The sequence below is a fragment of the Miscanthus floridulus genome, chromosome 1, assembly GCF_019320115.1.
Source record: "Miscanthus floridulus cultivar M001 chromosome 1, ASM1932011v1, whole genome shotgun sequence".
In the NCBI taxonomy this organism is placed as follows: Eukaryota; Viridiplantae; Streptophyta; class Magnoliopsida; order Poales; family Poaceae; genus Miscanthus; species Miscanthus floridulus.
The window spans coordinates 149975164-149995887 of NC_089580.1; the positions used below are offsets into that span (position 1 = coordinate 149975164).

The window sequence follows — 20724 nt, forward strand, 5'->3', positions numbered from 1 at the left end:
GTGGCCATCAAACCAGAATGTTGTATTAAGTATTAACATCTGATAATTATCAACTACAGAATAGTAGTAACTAGTAAGCTTAAACGGTTCCATTCTGGTTAATCAGACAGCATCACATTCATTACAAAAGCACACGACCCAGAAGGGATGAGAAAATTCATCATGTTCTTTGCAAGGAGTTATCCACCATACATTTTAAGCCAAAATGAAAGAAAAAAAAAAAAACAGGCCTGTTTGAACTATACCAGTGAAATCAGCAAAAGATATGGTTTGTTGAACATCATTATGGCCGATTTCCTCTGAAGGAGGAACTAGATGCGATTGCAGGAGTTTCTTCCCTGTATGGCTGGGTTGCAGGATCACTCACACTTGGTAATCTTTGCACACTCCCCTTTCCTTTTCTTGCGTTGGGACCAATTTCTTCAATCATGTACTTCCATCCATCGATAGGACGTCTCCGACTAAAAATGTGTGTTTTGATGAAGCTAGCAATCTGCAATAGCATTTTTTACATCAATTTGGAAACAGTTTCAACAAGAACATTGGGTGTAGGAAGTTTAATTTGTGGACCTGCTGTTTACTAAAAGCAATTCGCCTTTCAAATTCCTGGAGAAGAATGTCATCTTCTCGCTGCGAGATATCCCATATGTTCCCATCCTGTCCTCTTGAGGTAGTTTCCCAACCATCAGGCTTGGTTTTGATCTCAGTAGTGCTCGGGATCTTGGAATCACCAAAATCAGTGTTGCCAGAATCAAAGATACTGCATCCAAACAGGACCATAAGCAAATAACAGAATCAACGAAACACAGAATATAACCAAAAAATTAGGTGTGTGCCACACAATGCCAAACCAATCGTACATCATAATTCATAAATTTGCTACCAGAAGAAGACAACTAACAGTTATAAATGATTTTATAGTACACAAAACCTTTATAAGCATCTGAATGCTCAAAAGAAACAAGGCACAATGGGGAAAGTTTGTCCGTTGATAAGCAATAGTAACAATAAGAGAGCAAAAGAAATATTGCATAGCTACAATGTAGGGGATGTGCATCGGTCAGTCAATCTGTCATGCTAGTTTATGTTGCCCAGTGCTGTTCCAAATAGGTCATCAGAAGCAATATCTGAATAAAACTAGTATGCAGTAGGAGCAGCAGACCATCAACTGCAGTGCTTACTATTACCTAAACAATAATTATATTCAAATCAGGCAAAGAAATGTGATAAGTACCAAATACAAGATAAACCTCCACAGTACAGACTATTCTCAATGTAATTCTGCTAATTGTACGTTTGGCAACATGTGACAGTGATTGTAATTTGGTTGTCCAAGCACATCACACAATAATGCAATGTGTAATTTGTCCATCAGGACTCATGCAGTGAACAGATTTAACGTGTGATTTGTGCATCAGGAATTCAGGATCCAAGCATGAACAGTGAAATGGTTTTCACCAAAATCTCAATTGCAGTATAGCAGTTAAGAAACTTCAACATGTTCCAATTTGACATGCAACAGATACTTTCAACCATATATTATACAGCACCACAATATGCTAGCAAAAAATTGTTGTGCTCCACTGAGTAGTCCACCGACAATCAACAGGAATCGTGACAGAACAATATAACAAATGAGATGCCAATCGATCTTCTTCCCTAGATATGTACTTGACACATTTATCACAGTTACTATAACCTATGTATGCATTTGGCACATTTCCATAAGTTGTTTAAAGGTTGGAATCTCCTTGCAAAATATAGGAGAACCGTAGGCCAATACCAGGCCCTTCCCTGGGCACGCTCAACCAACGCGACCATACAGGGCCCCCAAGTTTTGTCTATATGCTACTACTAACTAGTATACTTAGTAGCAAATTGTACCATGGTCCACTCACAATTTCCTTCTTGAAACTCCCTGGAAGAATGTCACCTGAGCATAAAACTCTTTCCTTCATCTTTCTTAGTAGCAAATTGAGAAGATTCATACACAATTCTCTTGCGTGTTTAGAAAAAAAATGATAATAATTCCATTTCAAGAATGTTAGAATAACGACACTTTTCAAGGAATCTGAGATCCTTAATACATAGTCAGGAACTGGTAATTAAGAGTTTGCATAATTATGTTCAAACAACATGTACAATCCCTATTCTATTTGAAAATGTTTGTGCAACACATTTAAAATTCTAATAATTATTATTTCATTTTGACTGTTATGTTAAAGGTCGATTTTAGTATAGAGCCCATGGATTACTATATTTTCAAAGTTTTGCCAAGGACATGAGAAGATCCTTGGAAAGCAAGTTCTGAGTATAATTCAATGTAATCATACTGTATACAAATAAAAAGTGTAACTGATCTTGCAAATTATATAGAATTTTTAACGTTGGAGACCTGGGATAATCCAGAGAAAATTGCAATTATAGGACGCGAAACAATGCGCTTCGCTATTATAAGACTCCAAACATCGATTTCGCTAAAACGACCCTTGAAACGTTGGCACTTTGTTATACATGACATTTGGTCTTTTTAATCACTTTTCTCAACTAAAATACATGTATTTTGCCATGATGTGACCGTATTGGCAGTGGATGCTGGCTTGATCACCAGGTCATCACTAATCACAAACCGCCGTTTCCCCTCGACCAATTTCCATCCGACTTGTTTTTGGTCGAACAGATGTGCCACTCTGGCCATGACTTGCCAACACCTGCAGTCTGAGCCATGGCCCTGTAGGCTCGGCTCGCTCCTGACGATCGCACCAAGGTAGCAGCTGCAACCATGTTTCCCATGCCAGGAGCACCAAATCTCCCTTTTTTATGAAGAAAAAAGTACAGATCAGTGCCGGCTCTGTGCCTCTGTGATCAGCAATGCTGTTAAGGTACTAATGGTATGTATTAGATTCAAAGGCAGCGCGGATGAGATAACATACTTGAACTCTTCATGCCGAGGCCGGAGAAGCATGTCGTGGCACGCGTCGGACCTCAGCAGCTTGCTTTCCCTGAGGCAGCTCACGCCCTGGCAGAGGGTCGAGAGGCAGCCGGGCGACGACGCGCCCGCGACGAGACGCACGGCGGACATTGGGAGCGTCAGAAAGCTCAGTAGCACGTCGACAAAGTCGGAGCTCGCGTTGGCGAACAGGACGCGGTTCCGCGCCCAGTCCTCGGCGAGCTTGATCTTGATGCTGCCGTCGGCCATGGCTTCACTACCCCAGGGAACCCTCCCAAACCCTACTGGTGCTGCAAGATGAGACGGCCGCCCGGGGACCTATATACTAGCAGTATTAATCTATGACGGGAAGATGAAAAGATACGATCGATCAAGGATACAAAAGTCAGAAGGGCAATACGGTCACATCATGGCAAAATACATGTATTTTAGTTGAGAAAAGTGATTAAAAAGACCAAATGTCATGTATAACAAAATGCCAACGTTTCATGGGTCATTTTAGCGAAGTCGACGTTTGGAGTCCTATAATAGCGAAGCGCATTGTTTCGCGTCCTATAATTGCAATTTTCTCGATAATCCAAGGCAGACCTTTCCACCAATAACCACAATCCTCACAAGCAAATCAAATTTAAGCAAGGAATGCGAGAACATGAAGCAACAACAGGTAAAGATCGTAATATCGTTCAGATATAAAAATGAAAGTTACTAGAGTAGCAACGCACTCTGAGCACGAGTCGAGCAGCCGGTCGATATCGTCAGCGCCGCCTCCCCCACCGCCGAGTCGCGCCTCCTCCATCTTCTCGATCTCCTTCACCCAGAGCGCGGCGTGCACCCGCTGCTTCCTGGTCCTGTAATCGTCGGCTTGCACCTTCTTCCTCGCCACGGCGCCGCCCTCCCCGCCTTCCGCCGCGCGAGACGCGCGCTGCGGCTGGCCCCGCCTCGACGCGGCGCGGCGCTCGGCCCAGCGCTCGTCCATGTCCGCCACGAAGGCCTTCGTGTCTGGGTCCACCTCGGCGGCTATGGCCGGGACGGAGGACGCCGAGGCCGAGGCGGGAGACTCCCACGGCGCGGCGGGCGCTGGGGAGGAGGCGGGGGAGTCGCCCGGGAGCCATGCGGTCTCCCACGCGTCGTTCCACTCGTCGTCGCCGGTGGCCGCGGGACGGGGCGGCGGTGGAGTGCGACGGTGGGAGGAGAGACGGCGGAGGCCGGAGGTGGACAAAGAGGCGGCGGTATTGGGGATGGGGCGGCGAAGGGCGCGCCGCAGGGAGTGCATGGTGTATGTTCGGCGGAATGCCGCGCAGAGCGTTGGAACTAGCGAACGTCGGAACTAGGATGTGCAAGTCCGCGATGGGTTTTGCTGTGCTTCGGTTCGGACGCTATTCGGAGAAGGCCGAATGGCTAAGGGCACTTTCGTCAATGCAACAAAAAAAACTGATGTGCTCCTCTCGGTCGCAGGTATTGGCTTCGCAGGTTGTTAAGCCTTCCTCAGTTGTATAGATAGCCGAAGTGCCGGCCGGCACGGGCCCGTGTCAGGCACGGCCCGAAGGGGGGTGGACCGGCACGGCACGCCGTGCCATCCGGGCCGTGCCGAGGCTGACATGGTGCCTGACCAACGCCCCAGGCACGGTCTGTTGGACCGTTTTTTGGGCCGGGCCGGTCCGAGAAGCACGGGCCATCCAACGTGCTAAGCTGGTCCGAGGCCCACAGAGAGAGGGAAGGGGAGAGCAGGAGGCAGGGCGGTCGTCGCCGGCGCGCTTGCCGCTCGCCCTCGAGGCAGATCCGGTCGCCGACGCGGTCGCCGCTCTCCCCCGAGGCAGATCCGCCCGCCGACGCGCTTGCCCTGGAGGTGGGGCCGCGTGGGAGGCATGGAGGATGCGGACGCGTGCGCGGGAGGGAGTCCGGAGACGGCGACCGCGCGCTTGAATTTGGCCGCGGACACCGCGTGCGGGAGGGAGACGGCGGCCACGCGCGAGGGAGGCGCCGCCGCGCGCGGGGAAGAGGCAAGCGAGAGGGAAGCGCGAGCTGCGAGTCTACGAGGTTAGAAGGGGAGGAGGCGAGCGGGGCGAGTGGGCGACCGAGTGCGGCATTGCTGCCTGCTGGTGCTGGGATTGGGAGGGGCTGCGCGGGAGGGTGAGAGAGTGAGAGGGTGAGGGAGTTAGGGTTAGCCTGTTGAGGTCTTAGCAAGTCGGGCCGCCACTGAACCGACCCTTGTGGACCAGGCCGTGCCGTGGCGTCCGTCGTGCTTGAGCAGCGGCCCAAGCACGCCCCTGTGTATTGGGACAGGTTAGCCCGGGCCCGTTGCTTACCGGGTCGTGCTGTGCTCGTATCGGGCTAAATGTCGTGCTTTGGGCCAGGCCATCGTGCCCGGGCTGTATGGACATTTATACTCAGCTGTCACCGTGCCTCTTAGCCTCGACCTCCACGTATATAGTCAGTGTCCAAATCACATCCATCGATAGCCTCGTAGTATGTGAGAACATCCTGCAGAACCAGAGCTTTGTCTGACAAAGACTCAAATCACTCACCGAGCCATACATTGCAGCGAGATAGAGCAACACCTCAGCGTACTGTTTCAGGGACCACACCCCACCACTGGCACGTTGCTATGTTAGAGAGAAGAAAAGATAGCACTTACCTTGGTTGTAGAAATTAGCAGCTATATCTTCCTGGCCTACTACTTTTTTTAAGGCCAACACTTATGTTAGCCTGCATTGCGGTTGCCCTAAAACAAAAGTTATGATAGCATCGTCTAACAAAAGATTAGAACACACGGTTTTTTGCAGCACAATGTTGAAAATAGAATCTATGGGCACATAGCTGACCAAAGCTTTATTGTGCCAAAAGTACTGGTGGGGAGGGGGGGGGGGGGGGGGGGGGGCATAAAAGGATTGACAGTGCTTGTGTCTACATCGGTTGAAGTAATTGTGTGTGATAGCTTCTTGAATGCTTTTGTCTAAGACAAGTAATTTTGTATGCTTGCGTTAGGATTGCCCTAGAAATAAATGAGGACGTCAATTTAGAGACAAGATGACAAGGCCATGAGAATCATACAGAATTAGTGTTATATTTTGTGGCTTACTGGCATCAATTTCGATGGTTTTAGTATTCATATGCTATATCATTGGAAAAATATATGAGTCTAATTTCCAAAGCAATAAATGGTGTATCTTTTGGACTTCCGAGCGAGGAGTTATGGCTATTTTAGTGGAGGCTGCACAGACTATTAGTGGCTACGCGAGAATGAAAAAAAGACTCTTCAATTTCTCCACCAAGAGATCTTTCACTTGCTTTTATTTATGCTTATGTTCACACCCAATTGGGAAGGATATTCCTAGTATAAATAAACCATGTAATTCATCATTTGAAGGGAGTTGATATTGATATGATGCGAGAATTGAGCATGGATCTTGTTGAGTGATTTTCGAGTGATTCTAGTTTCTACCCACCACCACGTACCCTTCCGCGAGTCGATCCTTATCACAAGAGTTTAAGTCAACATTAAATAAGAAAATTCAACCTCGTGAAGGCCATAGAAGAAACCCATATAGGAGTAAAAATCTGCTTGTTCTTTGAGCATGAGTTTACCGTTTACTCTCTCTTTTTTCTTTTTTATGTTTCATTGAGGGATTGCAATTTACTGAAAATAGCTACTAGAAAGAAGAAACCGAAATGACCTTATTACTGGGTCAAAGGTTAGAGCTGACTTGTTCGGTTCGTGGACGAGATGGAATAGTTATATTATATCTATGAGTGCTTGAGGATGATTTTGTTCTACTTCGTATTCGTTAGAGACTGTTCATATTTTTGTTTGGTTGAAGGTTTTGATTAATAGGATAAAACACGGGCTCACATGCCAACTATCACGCTCTTCTCTTTTACCACACATCCATGGAGAGAACGGGCCCACTTTCAGCAGCATCATCTCTCTAAGCCTATATTTCTCACATGCAAATGTGCTTACACTAAAGTATGCTTACATCTAGAGGGAATATTTGGTTCCTTTTTACGGATGAAACCAAGCCTCGCAGCCTCTCAAACCAAAGGTAGTAAAATTGGGTTCGATTCAATCTAGTTACCCTAAAACTATAGACTTTGTTCTTGTGAAAAAAATATATACACTTTGTTGGATAACCTCACACCTATTTATGATAACCAGAACAAATAGCTAGAGGAGAGAAAATAAAGAGCAAAATAGCGAAACTTACAAAGATGTTACAGGTTAACCTAATCCCCTAGGTCGCTCTTAACCATGTGTATATATTCACTCTGAGACACCGAGTGCTAAGATAGTAAATTAGGGTTTTGCCTATGGTGTGTTTTTCAAATCAAAGTAATAATAAAACTAGACTAGAAATGAGAAACTGTACCACCGGAGGACCGTGAGGATAACCAGCCCATGCCAACGCAAAAAGGCCCACAAAGGTTGGCCCATATAACCTTAAGCGCTAGGGTTAGGTTTTAGCGCCTCCTCTATAAGAACGCCGCCTCCACGGTCTCCCCCGCCTTCCCCCTCACAAGTTGCACACCTCGCAGCGGCGGCGACCGAGACCGTCGGCGGGCGGCGGAGGCAGCGTCAGCCATGGTGCACGTGAGCTTCTATCGCAACTGTAAGCGACCAGCTGCTTGCCTCCCTATTGTCATGATCCGTTTGATCTCATAGTAGCGTAATGGCGGTAGGATCTGATGTTGAGGACTAACTATGTTCTGGCGGTAGGTTCTAATGTCGAGGACTATCTTTGTTCTTTGTTATTTGAATCTGGAAGATAGCGTCTGAAATACCTCACTGTATTTCTACTCGGGAAACGAATGTTTCATGCCCACTAAGAGACTTACAGTCAAATATAGTTTGGTGGTCTGAGTGCTTAACAGTGTCTGGTTAGTCTGTTAGGCTGTTATTTATCATCATCAATATAGAAACTTTAAAAGCAAAAGCTTCGTTATAGTGATTTTATTTTAGAATGCTCGCCAAGTTGTTTGGATTCAGGAATTATTTCTAAATCTATTTAACTTATTTATTTCATGTATGTATTCTTTGCTGAGCCTGAGCTTCATCATAAACAGACAAACATTAGTGTTGGATAAATGAATCGATAGATTGTGATTGCCGTACTGTTACTTTAGAGCTGCTGTGTTTTGCTGAATGCTGATGCTCAGAATCTCATCATTATGTATTTTGTTCATTCCAACAATGCCATCATTATTTATTTTGCTCATTCCAACAATGTGTGTCTTACACAGATGGTAAGACTTTCAAGAAGCCAAGGCGTCCGTATGAGAAGGAGCGCCTTGATGCTGAGCTGAAATTGGTGGGTGAGTATGGCTTGAGGTGCAAGCGTGAGCTGTGGCGTGTGCAGTATGCCCTCAGCCGCATCCGAAATGCTGCAAGGGAGCTGCTCACCCTCGATGAGAAGAATCCCCGCCGTATCTTTGAGGGCGAGGCACTCCTGCGCCGCATGAACCGCTATGGTCTTCTTGGCGAGGGCCAGAACAAGCTTGATTATGTGCTTGCGCTCACTGTTGAGAACTTCCTCCAGCGCCGCCTTCAGACCATTGTCTTCAAGAATGGCATGGCGAAGTCCATTCATCATGCTCGTGTGCTCATCAGGCAACGCCACATTAGGTACAAACAATAACATTTCTTCCCCTGGAGATTATGTTTTTGTCATATTACGATTAACTAGTAACACATTTACTTGAACAGGCTTATGTCATGGAATGTGTAGTATTTACATCTATATTTTACTGGATAACTTCTCTTACAATGTTGGGGGTGTATATCAATTTGTGTTATCACACTGGTTATAAGTATTGTGAATTAAACTATCTTCCTGTTTGTGTTTTGGGCCATATGATGAGAAACTTTATGCAACTCACGACGGTCGTCTGAGACACTTTGTGTGTAATGTTGCAGTCATGTTTTCTCTGATGCTCCCTTTGTCTTCGTTTCTGAGGCATTTTTGTGTTTCTTTCTTGTGAGGTGCATTTGGTATATTATAGGTGGCACAGTGAGGAACTAATTTTGCTAATGTATCTATGAGGTCAAAAGGCCAGTGAATCAAATGTCCTTTTCATTCTGAGTGCCAATATTTTTGTTTTTTCGCTTTTGCTGCATACAGCTCCTGATGTGAGAACTACGCAAACTGACTTGGTGACTCTGTCAACCTGGTTTACTGCTGATTAGTTTATTTCTTATTTTTACCAAATATTGCTATAATGCACACAACCTTGTATTTTCATCTGGGCTACTTTCAAGCTATTGTTACCTGAGTCTTGCTGCTTAACTAGTTTGGATGTATGATGCATTTAAGTTTTCTTGGTTTTAATGCAAATACATCAACAGGATTGATTTTGTGTACTCTTTGGAATCCACACCAATGGTGCCGATTTCATTGAATCATACCTGTTGGGATTATGGTATTTTTTTCAGCTCTTCTGTATGCATTGTTTTCCCAATTGCTTGTTCAATAGCATACATTATTTTTTGGCAGCATTTTTACTTAAATGTAACTCAAATCTATTTCTGCAGAGTTGGGAGGCAACTTGTCAACATTCCCTCATTCATGGTGAGAGTTGACTCAGAGAAGCACATTGACTTCTCCCTTACCAGCCCACTTGGTGGTGGTGAACCTGGAAGGGTGAAGAGAAAGAACTCAAAGAAGGCTTCTGGTGGAGGCGGTGATGATGAGGAGGAAGAGTGATCATAGCTCCCTGTTTTGTTAGGGCCTAATTTTGCTGGCTTTGTTAGGACCTAATTTTGTTACATGAAAACAAAAGTTGGCTGCCGAGGGTTGTCTGAAATTGCAATTTAAATTCTTGAGAAGTGTAATTGCTGAGACTCTTCATTGCCGAAGTTGTTTATCGATGAACATGTTAATTCAGTGAGAATTCAAAGGAATGTTTGCACTGTTTCTTAAACGAGGTCCATACACTTCGCGTCAGGAAGATATTAGTGTGTACTCCTGTGTATGAATCTGGGCGATGTTGTTTCAAAGTTTTTTTTTATTGATATATAGCAATGCACTTAGGGCCTGTTTTGTTTGGTTGGGCCCGAGTCTATTTTAGCTGTGGGCCAAATAGACCCTTGTTCCATTGTCATTTCGAATTCTACTGTGATTTCAAACGAACTCGTTACACAAATTTTGTTGTCAAACGCTAATTTTTAACCACAATTAATCTGATAGTAGTAGTTCAACTTGCAGGCGGGCTCGTTCGCGGCCAGCCGCTAACCCGCCTCGCTTGCCGCAAAGTTTATTAGCGGGCTTGCGGCTTGCCACAAAGCTGCGGATCTTGCGGACAAGTGTTCCGCGGACACAACAAACTTGTATGCAAGACCCGCAAGACGTACAATACAATATCTATGTATTATGTTTCCTAAAGTGATGATCCAGTGCACTATACCATCCTTCACTGCCATGCTCCAAACAGAATCGATCTTCAATGACAGTTTCAGATATATAACATGTAGTCAAAGGAGAACACATCCATATGTCCACAACTCAAATGCGAATTGTTAGTAGCTGCAACAAGACACTGATATGACAATTCAATCATAAATTCTAATATGCGGTTCTGATTATGTGTTGCTGCACAGAAATGGAAATGGAACATAGTAAAAAGGAATATTGCCAGGATACACCAAAAACAGCAGGTAAAGAAGGTGTCACTGGGAGAGTGAAATCCCAAACAGTAAGGCTTAACTTCAAGCGAACTAAAACATTGTTCATAACATCTTCATCCATCATGTCTCCAAATCCATTATTCTCTTCACAGTCCTGGGGTGCTGGATTATCCAACACCCTCCTCAGTGCAGTAGAAGCTGATGTTAGTTTTTGTACCTAAATGTTATAGCACAATTAGAAAAAAAAGGAATAACATGGTTAATCCTTAAGAATATATTATCAGAGCAGAATATCATTTCCTCTGGTGACGAGTAGTCTCTGGGTCCAGTGAGGTCAAGACAACTTCTTAATTCTCTATATAGCCTGTACTTTTCAGATTTTGGTAGAGATTCTGTTCTGGAACTGCTACCAGAAATTAGGTCAGTAAGAAAGTATATAACCCAGAAATCAAAGCTAATGTCACCTGGACATTTGTGTCTGCATGCAGGTATCATATCGTGACACTTAAACTTGGGATTCTTGTTCAAGAGCGGTGTGAAACAATTTCTTTACAGTAACGTGATTGTTTCATACTTACTTGACCTGAATCCTTCCAGATTTTTTTAAAGGTAGAAAGGTATATAAGCAGGTAAACTTACAAGGTTACTCAAGATTCTGAATTTGACATCTCAAGTAACAAATTTTAATAAAAGCTATATATCACTTAATGAATAATCATCCACCACTGTATATCCGATATATTCATATAGAATATGCTTAATGGCATCTCTTGTTCTAACATACATGTGAACACTTGGGCCAGCATTATAAGTAAGAATTAGTTTTTCTGCCCAAGCATGCCAAATAAGATGGATTCGTTCGGTGCTCTTTTTCTGTAAGACTAAAGGCAACTTTTTTTTACATCTAAGACAACAGGATAGAAATGAGCAAGGAAAGGCTTACTCTAATTCTGTCTTTACTGCAGTAATGAATATTTCAACCTCATATAAATCAGGTGGTTGCCCACATGGAACATTTAATGATACCCAAACTGCAGTTGTCTCCCTGCACAAGCAAAGTCAAATCTACATATATAAGAGAGAGAAAAAGTAGATACAAGTCAGATTTCCAAAGCACGGAAACAGTACCCTGGTTGAAGATTTACTTGAGGACTGAGTGGATCAATAGGAACAAGAGCGTCTGGTACACCTAAGATAGGCACCACACGTCGCAAAGTTATGGACTGACCAACGACTAACCTGATACACCTAAGATGTTCTAAATTTTAAACAAACAAACCTGTCTCCTGAGGAGGAGCAGAGATCGGTGCATTGTATCTGCACAGACCCTGCAATACCTGAAGTTGCTGCATAAGAAGACATCAAACAAGGGATAGAAAAATAAATAATTAGGACAATCAGCTTGACATGAAACTGGATGGCAAGGGAAAAACTGACAAGGAAATGGTGTGTCCAAGTCAGGAAACCAGTGGATAGCAACATGTGTCATTCAAAGTGCAAGTGGTATAGTAAATACGTGTTCTGTAATCTGTAGCAACCTGATTGTGCAGTACTATCATATCAAGTTAACAACTACATAATATAATGACTTATAATGAAAAGTTCAGAATTTAGGAAACAAAAACTGAGATGATAATACTTACTCATTTCCGGAGTTCATGCACAATGGATGATAACCACCTGGCATTATATGGAGAATGGAACACGCAGTAATCTGCATCAGATATTGAGAACTGTTCTCCGACTAGCTTTTCATACCTAATGTCACTCACCATGCATGAATAGGATGTTACTCAAGACCAATACAATAGTAATCGCAGCAAGCTTACTTGGTACAAAACTGTGAGCCATTAAGCAGCATGTTTGAGATAACATGAATCTAAGTCCAGGAAATAAGCAATGGCACAGAAAATATGATAGATAGCCTGAGAAAGGAATAACGAGATCTGGAAAAGGAGCCATGCCCCCACTGCAATAATCCAGGACCAAATATTTAAGAATTCCAAAAGACAGTAACATAAATAAAGTTGAAATGCTAAACTGAAAGGAGTTCTATATCTACAAAGACAAAAAAAAATGTCATTTTCTTCTCCAGTTCTCCGTGTCTTGCACCCCTTCTTTGCCACCCTTCTTTGCTCAACTTGACACCTCCTTTCCTCAAATATCATCACCACCACCAATATCATCTTCTGATAATTTAACATCTGATAAACCTGAAACAAGAGCGAGTAATGAGTTATAAGGTGTCGTTATTGCTCAAACAAGAATACTCAAACTAACAATATGCTACTTTGTACAATTCAAAGAAAATGTACCTTCTGCTCTCAACCAATCCTGCAGGCATACTAAGGCTTGAACTTTCTTGCTTGTTAGTCGGCTTCTGTAGTCACTAACAATTCTTCCACTAGTGGAAAATGCAGATTCAGAAGCTACAGTCGATGCGGGTGCTGCAAACACATCCCTTGCCATACGAGAAACCACAGGATACTTTGTAGAATGCATCATCCACCACTGCAGAATATCAAATTTCTTTTGTCGAGGGAAAAGATCATCTTGCAGATATGTGTCAAGCTCACTTTTCACTCTCTTCCTTTTTTGTGCTGCAAGATGTTGTTCAAAGTCTGCCCAGTAGTCATCTTCATCAATACTTCCATCATTGGGCTCTGGTTGTGAGTAGTTTAAATCAGGTGCCATTGATGAATATGCAGAAAACAGATTTTGCAATGTGGCCTTTACCATTTCAGTGTATGCTGGACCTTTATCACCAAAACCAGCGTCCAAACAAAATGATACAAAACTGAGCTTAAACCTAGGATCTAGAACTACTGGAACACATATCTGCAACAAGCATATGTCCCAGTATTTCTGAAACTTCAGTCTCATTTTGCTCGCCATAACTGCAATGGAAATATCTGTACTTGATTCCAAAGTTTCTATTTTTCCTTTAACTTCCCATAGGACATGGAAACAGTGGTTTGCTGTTGGGTATAATGTACCGGAAACTACATTTGTAGCATCATAGAAGGGTTTGAACACATTGCAAAGTAGGTCTGCCATGTTCCAATCTGTATTAGAAGGCTTGTCCATGTAATTAGGATCTTGTGACTCCATAACATCAAAGACTACCCTATACTCTATTGCAGACTTCAGCATTAAATAAGTTGAGTTCCACCGAGTTGGAACATCAAGAGACGGTCTCTTCTCACAGGATATACCTAATTGTACAATGATTTCCTCGAAACGTTGTTTACGGGCTTGTGAGCTTCTAATGTACTTGACACTATCTCGAATGCGGTCAGTAGCACCATCTATCACCTTAAATCCCTCCTTGACAATAAGGTTCAACACATGCGCTACACAACGCATATGTAGCAGATCACCATTTCCAAGCATAAGGTGTCTTTCTGAAAGATTTTTCCTGAAGGAACCAACCATGTTGTTGTTGTTCTTTGCATTATCTAATGTGATGCTAAATACCTTGTGCTCTAACTTCCATTCTTGCAAACACTTCAACAATGCATTAAACAAAGTAAAACCATCATGGGGCGAAGCTACAAGACCAAAACCTATTATTCTCTTCTGCAACATCCAGTCATTATCAATGAAGTGGCAAGTAATGCACAAGTAACCTAGGTTCTGATTTGAAGTCCACAGATCAGCAGTTAGACAGACCCTTGAATTTGAATTTTTGATAGTTTCCCGAAGGGCTAACCTTCGATCCTCATATGAGCTCATAATATCCTCAGCAACTGTAGTTCTAGACACTATGGTAAACCAAGGATTTAAGGTAGCAATAAATTTCTGAAACGGTGCATGGTCAACTAAACTAAAGGGCAGCTCCTGCAATACGATAAAGTTGACCATAGCTTTACGTGAGACCTCTTGGTCAAACTTCCAATTCTTCAGAGCTAGTGAATCAGGGGATAGTCCTGTGTTCATGCTTTCAACCAACTGGTTCATTCTAGTCCTTTCTTTGCACACTTTCAAATGCCTACGACAAGCACTTCTACCATTATCTCGAGTAGCAGACAAGAGCTCCAAACAATGAATACATTTAGCTTGTACTACTAGATTCCCCTCATAAATAGGCTCAAATTCTTTCCACACATCAGATCTAAGTTTACGTCTCTTAATTGGTCTTGATGCACCTATACAATAAGTATGTAAGTATTCATTAGTACAAGCATTTACTAAAGTATACATAGTTAGTAACTAAAGGCATCTCATGCAGCAAGAAAATTCATCTAAAGGACCAGGACAGTAGAAACAAGACCAAGTAATAATGAATTATCGTACCAATGAATCAGTTTGCCCCCAACTCAAATGATTCATAGATGCAGCAACAATGGAAAAAATTACACTAGAAGGAGACAAGCACCAGACTTGGTCTTAACCTCTTAGGACTTAAACTCAGGTTGGGTTGGGGATGGTACAGAGCATTGGCCTTAGGGTTTCAATGAGGTTGGGTTGCTTCAATATGTAGGAAGTTAAATCTAACCTGGGACAAGATCAGGAGAAATAACCATTCTTGTATCATCAGATGAAGACGAAGATGATGATCTTGCAGATAGTACCGGAGACTGGCTCATCCTTGGTGACTGTAGCATTCTATTAAGTACCGGAGATCTCACATAATGCACACGTGAAGCAGATGACTTCCTCTGCATTCCTTCTGAATGATTTGAAGCATTAACAACAGATGACTTCCGTTTCGACAGCAAGGACTTGATCCTATCCACGCTCCTTGATGCTGCATCTTTGCCAAGATTAGGAGAAGCAGTCGTTCTTGTATCATCAGGTAAGGTTGAAGATGATAATCCTGCACATGGTGACCTTTGGTGTTTGGCTCTGGAGTGGCGCATCCTTGGCGATGCTACGATCCTATTCAGTAGCGGGGACCTCACAAATTGCACGTTCAAAGCAGATGATTTCCTCCGCTTCTCTGTTGGAGGCTTTGGAGCATTAACAGCAGATGACATCTGTTTCACTAGCAATGACTTCTTCACGTTCACACTCCTTGAAGTTGTATGCTTACTGCTTTGTTGATCTGCTTCTTGACCACTCAATTCTTCTGGCGCAAGCTCAGATGGCAGGGTTGCCATGTCCACACCAGCACATCTAGATATAATACAATAACATGATAAGCTAGAGGACAACCAAATGGACTGATCAATCAAATTTCGTGTAGCAGTTTTGATCAGCAAAAGACTAACAAATGTTTGCAAGGTGCCATTTGTACTTTGCATGCAAGAAAAATCTGATCCTGACAACCACCGCACAAATCAATAAAAAGTCTTTGATCATATTATCTTACTAACACTTAACACATGTAAAATTAGAAAATAGCTTTCAAAGTGAGGATCCCACATTTCAGACACTTATAATATTATTATCAAACCCATGTTTATGTAGTATCACCAAGAAGGTTGCCTACCAAACTAGAAGCAACCATATACCTACCAATTGTGGCAATAGGTACTAGCTGTCCAAGAAATTTCTCCCTCCATACCAAAGCAGACTAAAAGATAGCATTGCATTTGATTCCATGATGAGGCCCAGTTGATGATGGTAACATCAAAAACAAGTTTCTGGAAAAGCGAAGGAACTTGCACATGGCAATACGAAAATAGATGTGCAGCCATCAAGTTCAGTTGGAAGTACTCCTTACCCTTCAGTGTCTATGGAATATTTCAGTTAATCTTTTTGTGCACGAATAAATTGTTAAGTGTTCTTCCAGTAACCACAGTGAAACGGATACGGAGTAGTTGGCAACTTCTTTGTCTGTTTGAAACCACTTAATGATGTATTTGTGATTGATCAGCTGTTTCAAACTAAGAGCGTAACTCAGACAACGCAAAACTCATATCCCCACAGTTCTGGAAGTTAAACTTACTAAGAATTGAAAAACAGAGGTGATAGTGGATGACACTTACTTCACATCAAATTTAGACTGACGACCAGGGGTAGTTTTCTCTACTGGCCGATCAAGCACACCACCTTTGCCGATCTCGTCGAAGGCGTCGCCGTCGGGGCCGCCGCCGCCGCCGCCGCCGCCGCCGAGGCCCAGGCCGTCCGGGAGGCAGAAGGCAACCTCAGATCTGGCCCGGCGGTGGCGGTGGCCCGGCGATGGAAGGGAGAGTAGAAGAGGGTGTTGCAGGTGTTGCGGGAGAAGAGGGTGTTGCGGGTTGCTGCGAGCCTTCTGGCTGGCCCAACGGGCTTGGAGCTCTGGAAGTCTTCGGCCCACGAAAAAATTGCAGCTGGTCCACAACAGCCACGAAGCCTAGTTTTGCGGGACGAGCGGGCGGGTTACGTTAAGAACCCGCCCCACCTGCAACTTGAGTAGTAGTGATGTTGGTGTAGGTGATACATAAATATTGAAACGACCTTTTTATTTTCTGCTATGGTTTGTTAGCGTAGCACAGTATATAACTATATACCGTCAGTAGTCAAACTTTGTGTTCTAAGATCATGTCGAATGGATAATTTTGCGTTAAATTCAAAACATTCCGCTTTGATGACAGTGTATATACATATGGTAACTAAATTGTTTTTTTGTTGTTGTGTAAAGGAACTAAATTTGTTAGGACATACGTTTTTGTTTTCTTAATCTGTATTAAAATCTCTAGGACAGGTGGAGTATTCATCACACATTGCACCCTAACGAGTTGTTCGGCTGATGGTTTCTGTGGCTGATAAGCCAGCTGAAACTGATTTGTTGTGAGAGAAAAACATTGTTTCATGGCTGATAAGTTTGCATCGTTGATTGGCCTGCTTTCCTTGTAAATAAATCACACAAAAAGAGCAGCTTGAAATTTCGCCATTTCTTTTGTTTTTGCAATTTCACCATTTCCTTTGTTTTTCGTAGTGATGTAATCATGAAACGGAGACAAGTTTGGATATGAAGTTGTCATTTGAAAGTGGTATTCATCTAAGACATCATTCAATGGCAGAAATGTTAACTAGATAAACTTTGGATGAAATGCAGGGCAACCATACATTTTTGTTGCAATTTCTAAGCTAAAAGAGATGCGAAGCCTGCTTTTCCTTGTAAATAAGTCGTCACACGAAAAGAGCTACTTGAATTTTTGCCATTTCTCTTGTTTTTGCAATTCTGCCATTTCCTTTTGTTTTCGGTGATGTAATCATGAAAATGAGACGTTTTGGATATGAAATGGAATTGTCATTTGAAAGTGGTACTACTATTTATGGGTTCATCTAAAGAAATCATTCAATGGCAGAAATGTTAACTAGAAACTTTGGATGAAATCCAACCATACATTTTTGTTGCAACTTCTAAGCTAAAAGAGAGGCGAAGTCTGCTCAATTACACAAGATTCTGAACCCTTATTACTACTTGCAACAAGCTATCATCAGTCTAGCACTCACCTCCATGAGGCATCAGGCACGAGAGCTACTAGTAGTTTCTACTTCTTGATGGAGAACTTGTAGAGCATGTAGTGCTTGTAGAGCTGGCCAAGGCGGTACACCTCTGCCGGGAAGCCCGGCTCGTGCACGGCGTCCGGGTAGTCCTGCGTCTCCAGGCACATCCCGCCGTGCTTGGCGTAGACGGCGCCGTCCTTGCCCTGGTCGCCCTTGAGGAAGTTGCCCGTGTAGAACTGCAGGCCCGGCTGGTTCCCCCACAGCTCCATGACGCGGCCGGAGTGGGCCTCGCTGACCACGGCCACCTTGCGCACGCCCTGCCCGTCCGTCTCGCCGTCCAGCACGTAGTTGATGTCGTACCCACCGCCCTCGACATGCGCGATGCGCGCGCCGAGCGCCGCCGGGGCGCGGAAGTCGAAGGGCGTGCCGGCGACGGGGGTGACGGCGCCCGTCGGGACGAGGTCCGCGCCCACGGGCGTGACCGCGTTCGCGAAGATCTGGACGGCGTGGCCCAGGACGTCGCCGCTGCCGTGGCCGCGGAGGTTCCAGTACGTGTGCTGCGCCAGGTTCACCGGCGTGGGCTTGTCCAGCGGCCGCGCGTACATGGTGACGCTGTACGAGTAGTCGCCGTCGATCTTGTAGGTGACGAGCACGTCGAGGTTCCCCGGGAACCCCTGCTCGCCGTCGTAGCTGCGGTAGGCGAAGGTGATGTGGGGAAATTCCCCCGTGACGCGCTCCCGCACGGACCAGAACACCTGGTTGAACCCGCGGTGGCCGCCGTGCAGCGTGTTGTTGCCGTCGTTCCGGTACGTGTGGTAGGCGCGGTCCCTGATGGTGAACCGCCCGCCGGCGATCCGGTTCGCCACGCGCCCCACCAGCGCGCCGAAGTAGGTCGTGTCGTTCTGTTTCGGTTTCAGTTTGCCAACAATACAATACAGTGGATCATTAAACAAACACGACAGACAGCTGATCACATTTCCCATTAAAATCCCAAGGAAGAAAGAGAAAAAGATGACATGCATGCATGGGATTCAGTTTAGTATTCTCACCACGTAAGATCCGATGTCCTTGTAGCCAAGAACGACGTCGTCGATGTGCCCTGCAGCAGCCAGAAATTAAACAGATCGAATCACACGCAAAGATCAGGCACAAGAATCTATGGAGACGACGGGATCATCGAGCCATGCATGCATTGCTCACCGTTCTTGTCGGGGAGTCTGACGGCGAGGATGGTGGCGCCCCAGTTGGTGACGACCATGGAGAACTCGCCCCGCCGCAGCTCGTAGAACCCCAGGGACTGCTTCCCTCGCTTCCTCGCCTCCACGCCGCCACTCCCGAGCACCACCAACACGACGGCCACGCACAGGCACAGCAGCAGGACTCTCTTCGCTCCGGCCATTCTTGACCGATCGCGTCGACGATGCCTCAGCTAACAATCTACTCCTCTGATCTAATTGACCCAACTCTCTACACACCGCAGTATCTATCTGCACTGCAGCTCTGGATGCTCTCCCACCGAGATGTGATTGCCTATTTATATTTATAGAGGACGATGGACGGAGGAGTGTGATTGTCCTAGTCAACACTCAACAGGATCTATCTCATCGCCTCTTTCCCGTTCGCCGCCAAATCAGATAACGGGCGCCGATATAATCTGCAGGTAGTTCTGCTAACCGCTGCAAATTGACCAGTCAAATCCCTGGCGCACTCGCGGACCCGATCCGCCTCCTCGGTCCTTAACGGGTCACGTTTTATGGACAGGCGGGCCTCTTCCTAACCTGACCCGACCTGCAGACCGGCCACGGCCAGCCAAGGAGAAAATTAGAAATTTGCCCTCATGGGAGGTGGGCTTCGCCCAAATGCCATCAAATTTGTGGGCTTCGCTGAAATGTCCTTATGAAACGAATCCAACACGTTATAATGCTATTTTAAGATTTAAAGTCCACTTTTAATATTTTTCACCCTAAATTTTAGCTTGAACTAACCATTTTGCCCCTGAGCTCATTGACCCCTGCCCTCTCATCTCTCCCCCTCTCGTTCTCTCGCTCGCGGTAACAGCAGAGCGCCGCCGCCCCAGGCCGCCCCCACCCCCGCGCCGCGCCCTCGGGCCGAGCCTCGCCGCCGCCATCCGCCCCCAAGACGGCTCCCTGCCCCAGGCGAAGGCGGCCCCAGCCAAGCCGCCCGTCCACGCTAGGCCGCCGTCGCCCGATCGCACGTCGCGCCTCCCTGCGTCCCGCAGTCCAAGACGCGCGCCCGCCTACGAAGCCTCAGCCGCCGCGCCAACTCCAGGCGGGCACCGCCACCGCCCCGACGCGTCTACGCTAGCCCGCCGACGCCGCCACGAGCAGGTCCCCGCTCTCCCCGTTGTTGGATCTATGGCCGCTGGTCCTGCCCGTCCGGGTGCTCTTCCCCAGGCCACCGCCGCACACGCCAGGCTATGGGTGAGGGTTCGTCTAGTTCGTCGTTCATCCCAATAGCTGTCGTTTCTCTGTATCCACTTGGCCCTAGTGGGATCCCCTGATTCCATGCCCAGAATGTGGTGATAAAAGTAGTGGAATGCAAATTCTGGAAGAATAACGGTAGAATTTTCTTCAAATGCGTAAACTACAGTGAATTTGTGAGTATATATTGCCATGTTGTTTATTGTCATATACAACCTATGTATGTGGACATGTATTTCGATCATGAAATTGTAATGCTGTCGGTGCGGGACCCTCGGGATACCCCGCAAGGAAGGGAGAAGACCTAGTCTAATTAGGATTCTTCCCCTGTAATC

The 20724-nt window shown here is 45.1% G+C and overlaps 4 protein-coding genes and 2 non-coding genes across 6 annotated transcripts; 3 read left to right on the forward strand and 3 right to left on the reverse strand.

Moving 5' to 3' along the window:
* Nucleotides 1-84: 84 nt before the first annotated feature.
* LOC136543812 (protein GAMETE CELL DEFECTIVE 1, mitochondrial-like) lies at nt 85-4404 on the reverse strand. Its single transcript, XM_066536157.1, has 3 exons — nt 3673-4404; nt 571-760; nt 85-493 (listed from the first exon to the last, which is right to left on the reverse strand). The coding sequence occupies exons 1-3, from the start codon at nt 4221-4223 to the stop codon at nt 284-286; spliced, it is 951 nt and encodes a 316-aa protein (XP_066392254.1). The 5' UTR covers nt 4224-4404; the 3' UTR covers nt 85-283.
* Nucleotides 4405-7429: 3025 nt separating this feature from the next.
* On the forward strand, nt 7430-9858 carry LOC136497724 (small ribosomal subunit protein uS4y). The gene is made up of 3 exons (XM_066493569.1): nt 7430-7557; nt 8189-8570; nt 9477-9858. Exons 1-3 carry the CDS (start codon nt 7530-7532, stop codon nt 9646-9648), a joined length of 582 nt encoding a protein of 193 aa, XP_066349666.1. The 5' UTR covers nt 7430-7529; the 3' UTR covers nt 9649-9858.
* Nucleotides 8792-8881, forward strand: LOC136512264 (small nucleolar RNA Z161/Z228). Its single transcript, XR_010773019.1, has one exon. It is a non-coding gene; the product is annotated as a small nucleolar RNA Z161/Z228 (small nucleolar RNA).
* LOC136512278 (small nucleolar RNA Z162) lies at nt 8947-9034 on the forward strand. The gene has a single exon (XR_010773021.1). It is a non-coding gene; the product is annotated as a small nucleolar RNA Z162 (small nucleolar RNA).
* Nucleotides 9859-12725: 2867 nt separating the features above from the next.
* On the reverse strand, nt 12726-15670 carry LOC136465288 (zinc finger BED domain-containing protein RICESLEEPER 2-like). The gene is made up of 3 exons (XM_066464085.1): nt 15067-15670; nt 12884-14716; nt 12726-12781 (listed from the first exon to the last, which is right to left on the reverse strand). Exons 1-3 carry the CDS (start codon nt 15668-15670, stop codon nt 12726-12728), a joined length of 2493 nt encoding a protein of 830 aa, XP_066320182.1.
* A 2092-nt stretch (nt 15671-17762) lies between these two features.
* Nucleotides 17763-19465, reverse strand: LOC136497728 (uncharacterized). The gene is made up of 3 exons (XM_066493578.1): nt 19149-19465; nt 18998-19047; nt 17763-18850 (listed from the first exon to the last, which is right to left on the reverse strand). Exons 1-3 carry the CDS (start codon nt 19345-19347, stop codon nt 17993-17995), a joined length of 1107 nt encoding a protein of 368 aa, XP_066349675.1. The 5' UTR covers nt 19348-19465; the 3' UTR covers nt 17763-17992.
* Between the last annotated feature and the right edge of the window lie 1259 nt (nt 19466-20724).

Coding starts and splice junctions, on each gene's coding strand:
- LOC136497728 (XM_066493578.1), bottom strand. CDS start 19,347: ATGGCCGGAGCGAAGAGAGTCCTGCTGCTGTGCCTGTGCGTGGCCGTC. Junction 19,048..19,148: donor CAGACTCCCCGACAAGAACG/GTGAGCAATGCA, acceptor TGGCTGCTGCAG/GGCACATCGACGACGTCGTT. Junction 18,851..18,997: donor AGGACATCGGATCTTACGTG/GTGAGAATACTA, acceptor AAACCGAAACAG/AACGACACGACCTACTTCGG.
- LOC136543812 (XM_066536157.1), bottom strand. CDS start 4,223: ATGCACTCCCTGCGGCGCGCCCTTCGCCGCCCCATCCCCAATACCGCC. Junction 761..3,672: donor CTGCTCGACTCGTGCTCAGA/GTGCGTTGCTAC, acceptor GTTTGGATGCAG/TATCTTTGATTCTGGCAACA. Junction 494..570: donor TTGCTTTTAGTAAACAGCAG/GTCCACAAATTA, acceptor ATGCTATTGCAG/ATTGCTAGCTTCATCAAAAC.
- LOC136497724 (XM_066493569.1), top strand. CDS start 7,530: ATGGTGCACGTGAGCTTCTATCGCAACT. Junction 7,558..8,188: donor CGTGAGCTTCTATCGCAACT/GTAAGCGACCAG, acceptor TGTCTTACACAG/ATGGTAAGACTTTCAAGAAG. Junction 8,571..9,476: donor ATCAGGCAACGCCACATTAG/GTACAAACAATA, acceptor CTATTTCTGCAG/AGTTGGGAGGCAACTTGTCA.
- LOC136465288 (XM_066464085.1), bottom strand. CDS start 15,670: ATGGCAACCCTGCCATCTGAGCTTGCGCCAGAAGAATTGAGTGGTCAA. Junction 14,717..15,066: donor TTCTCCTGATCTTGTCCCAG/GTTAGATTTAAC, acceptor CTTATTGTATAG/GTGCATCAAGACCAATTAAG. Junction 12,782..12,883: donor GGATTGGTTGAGAGCAGAAG/GTACATTTTCTT, acceptor CTCTTGTTTCAG/GTTTATCAGATGTTAAATTA.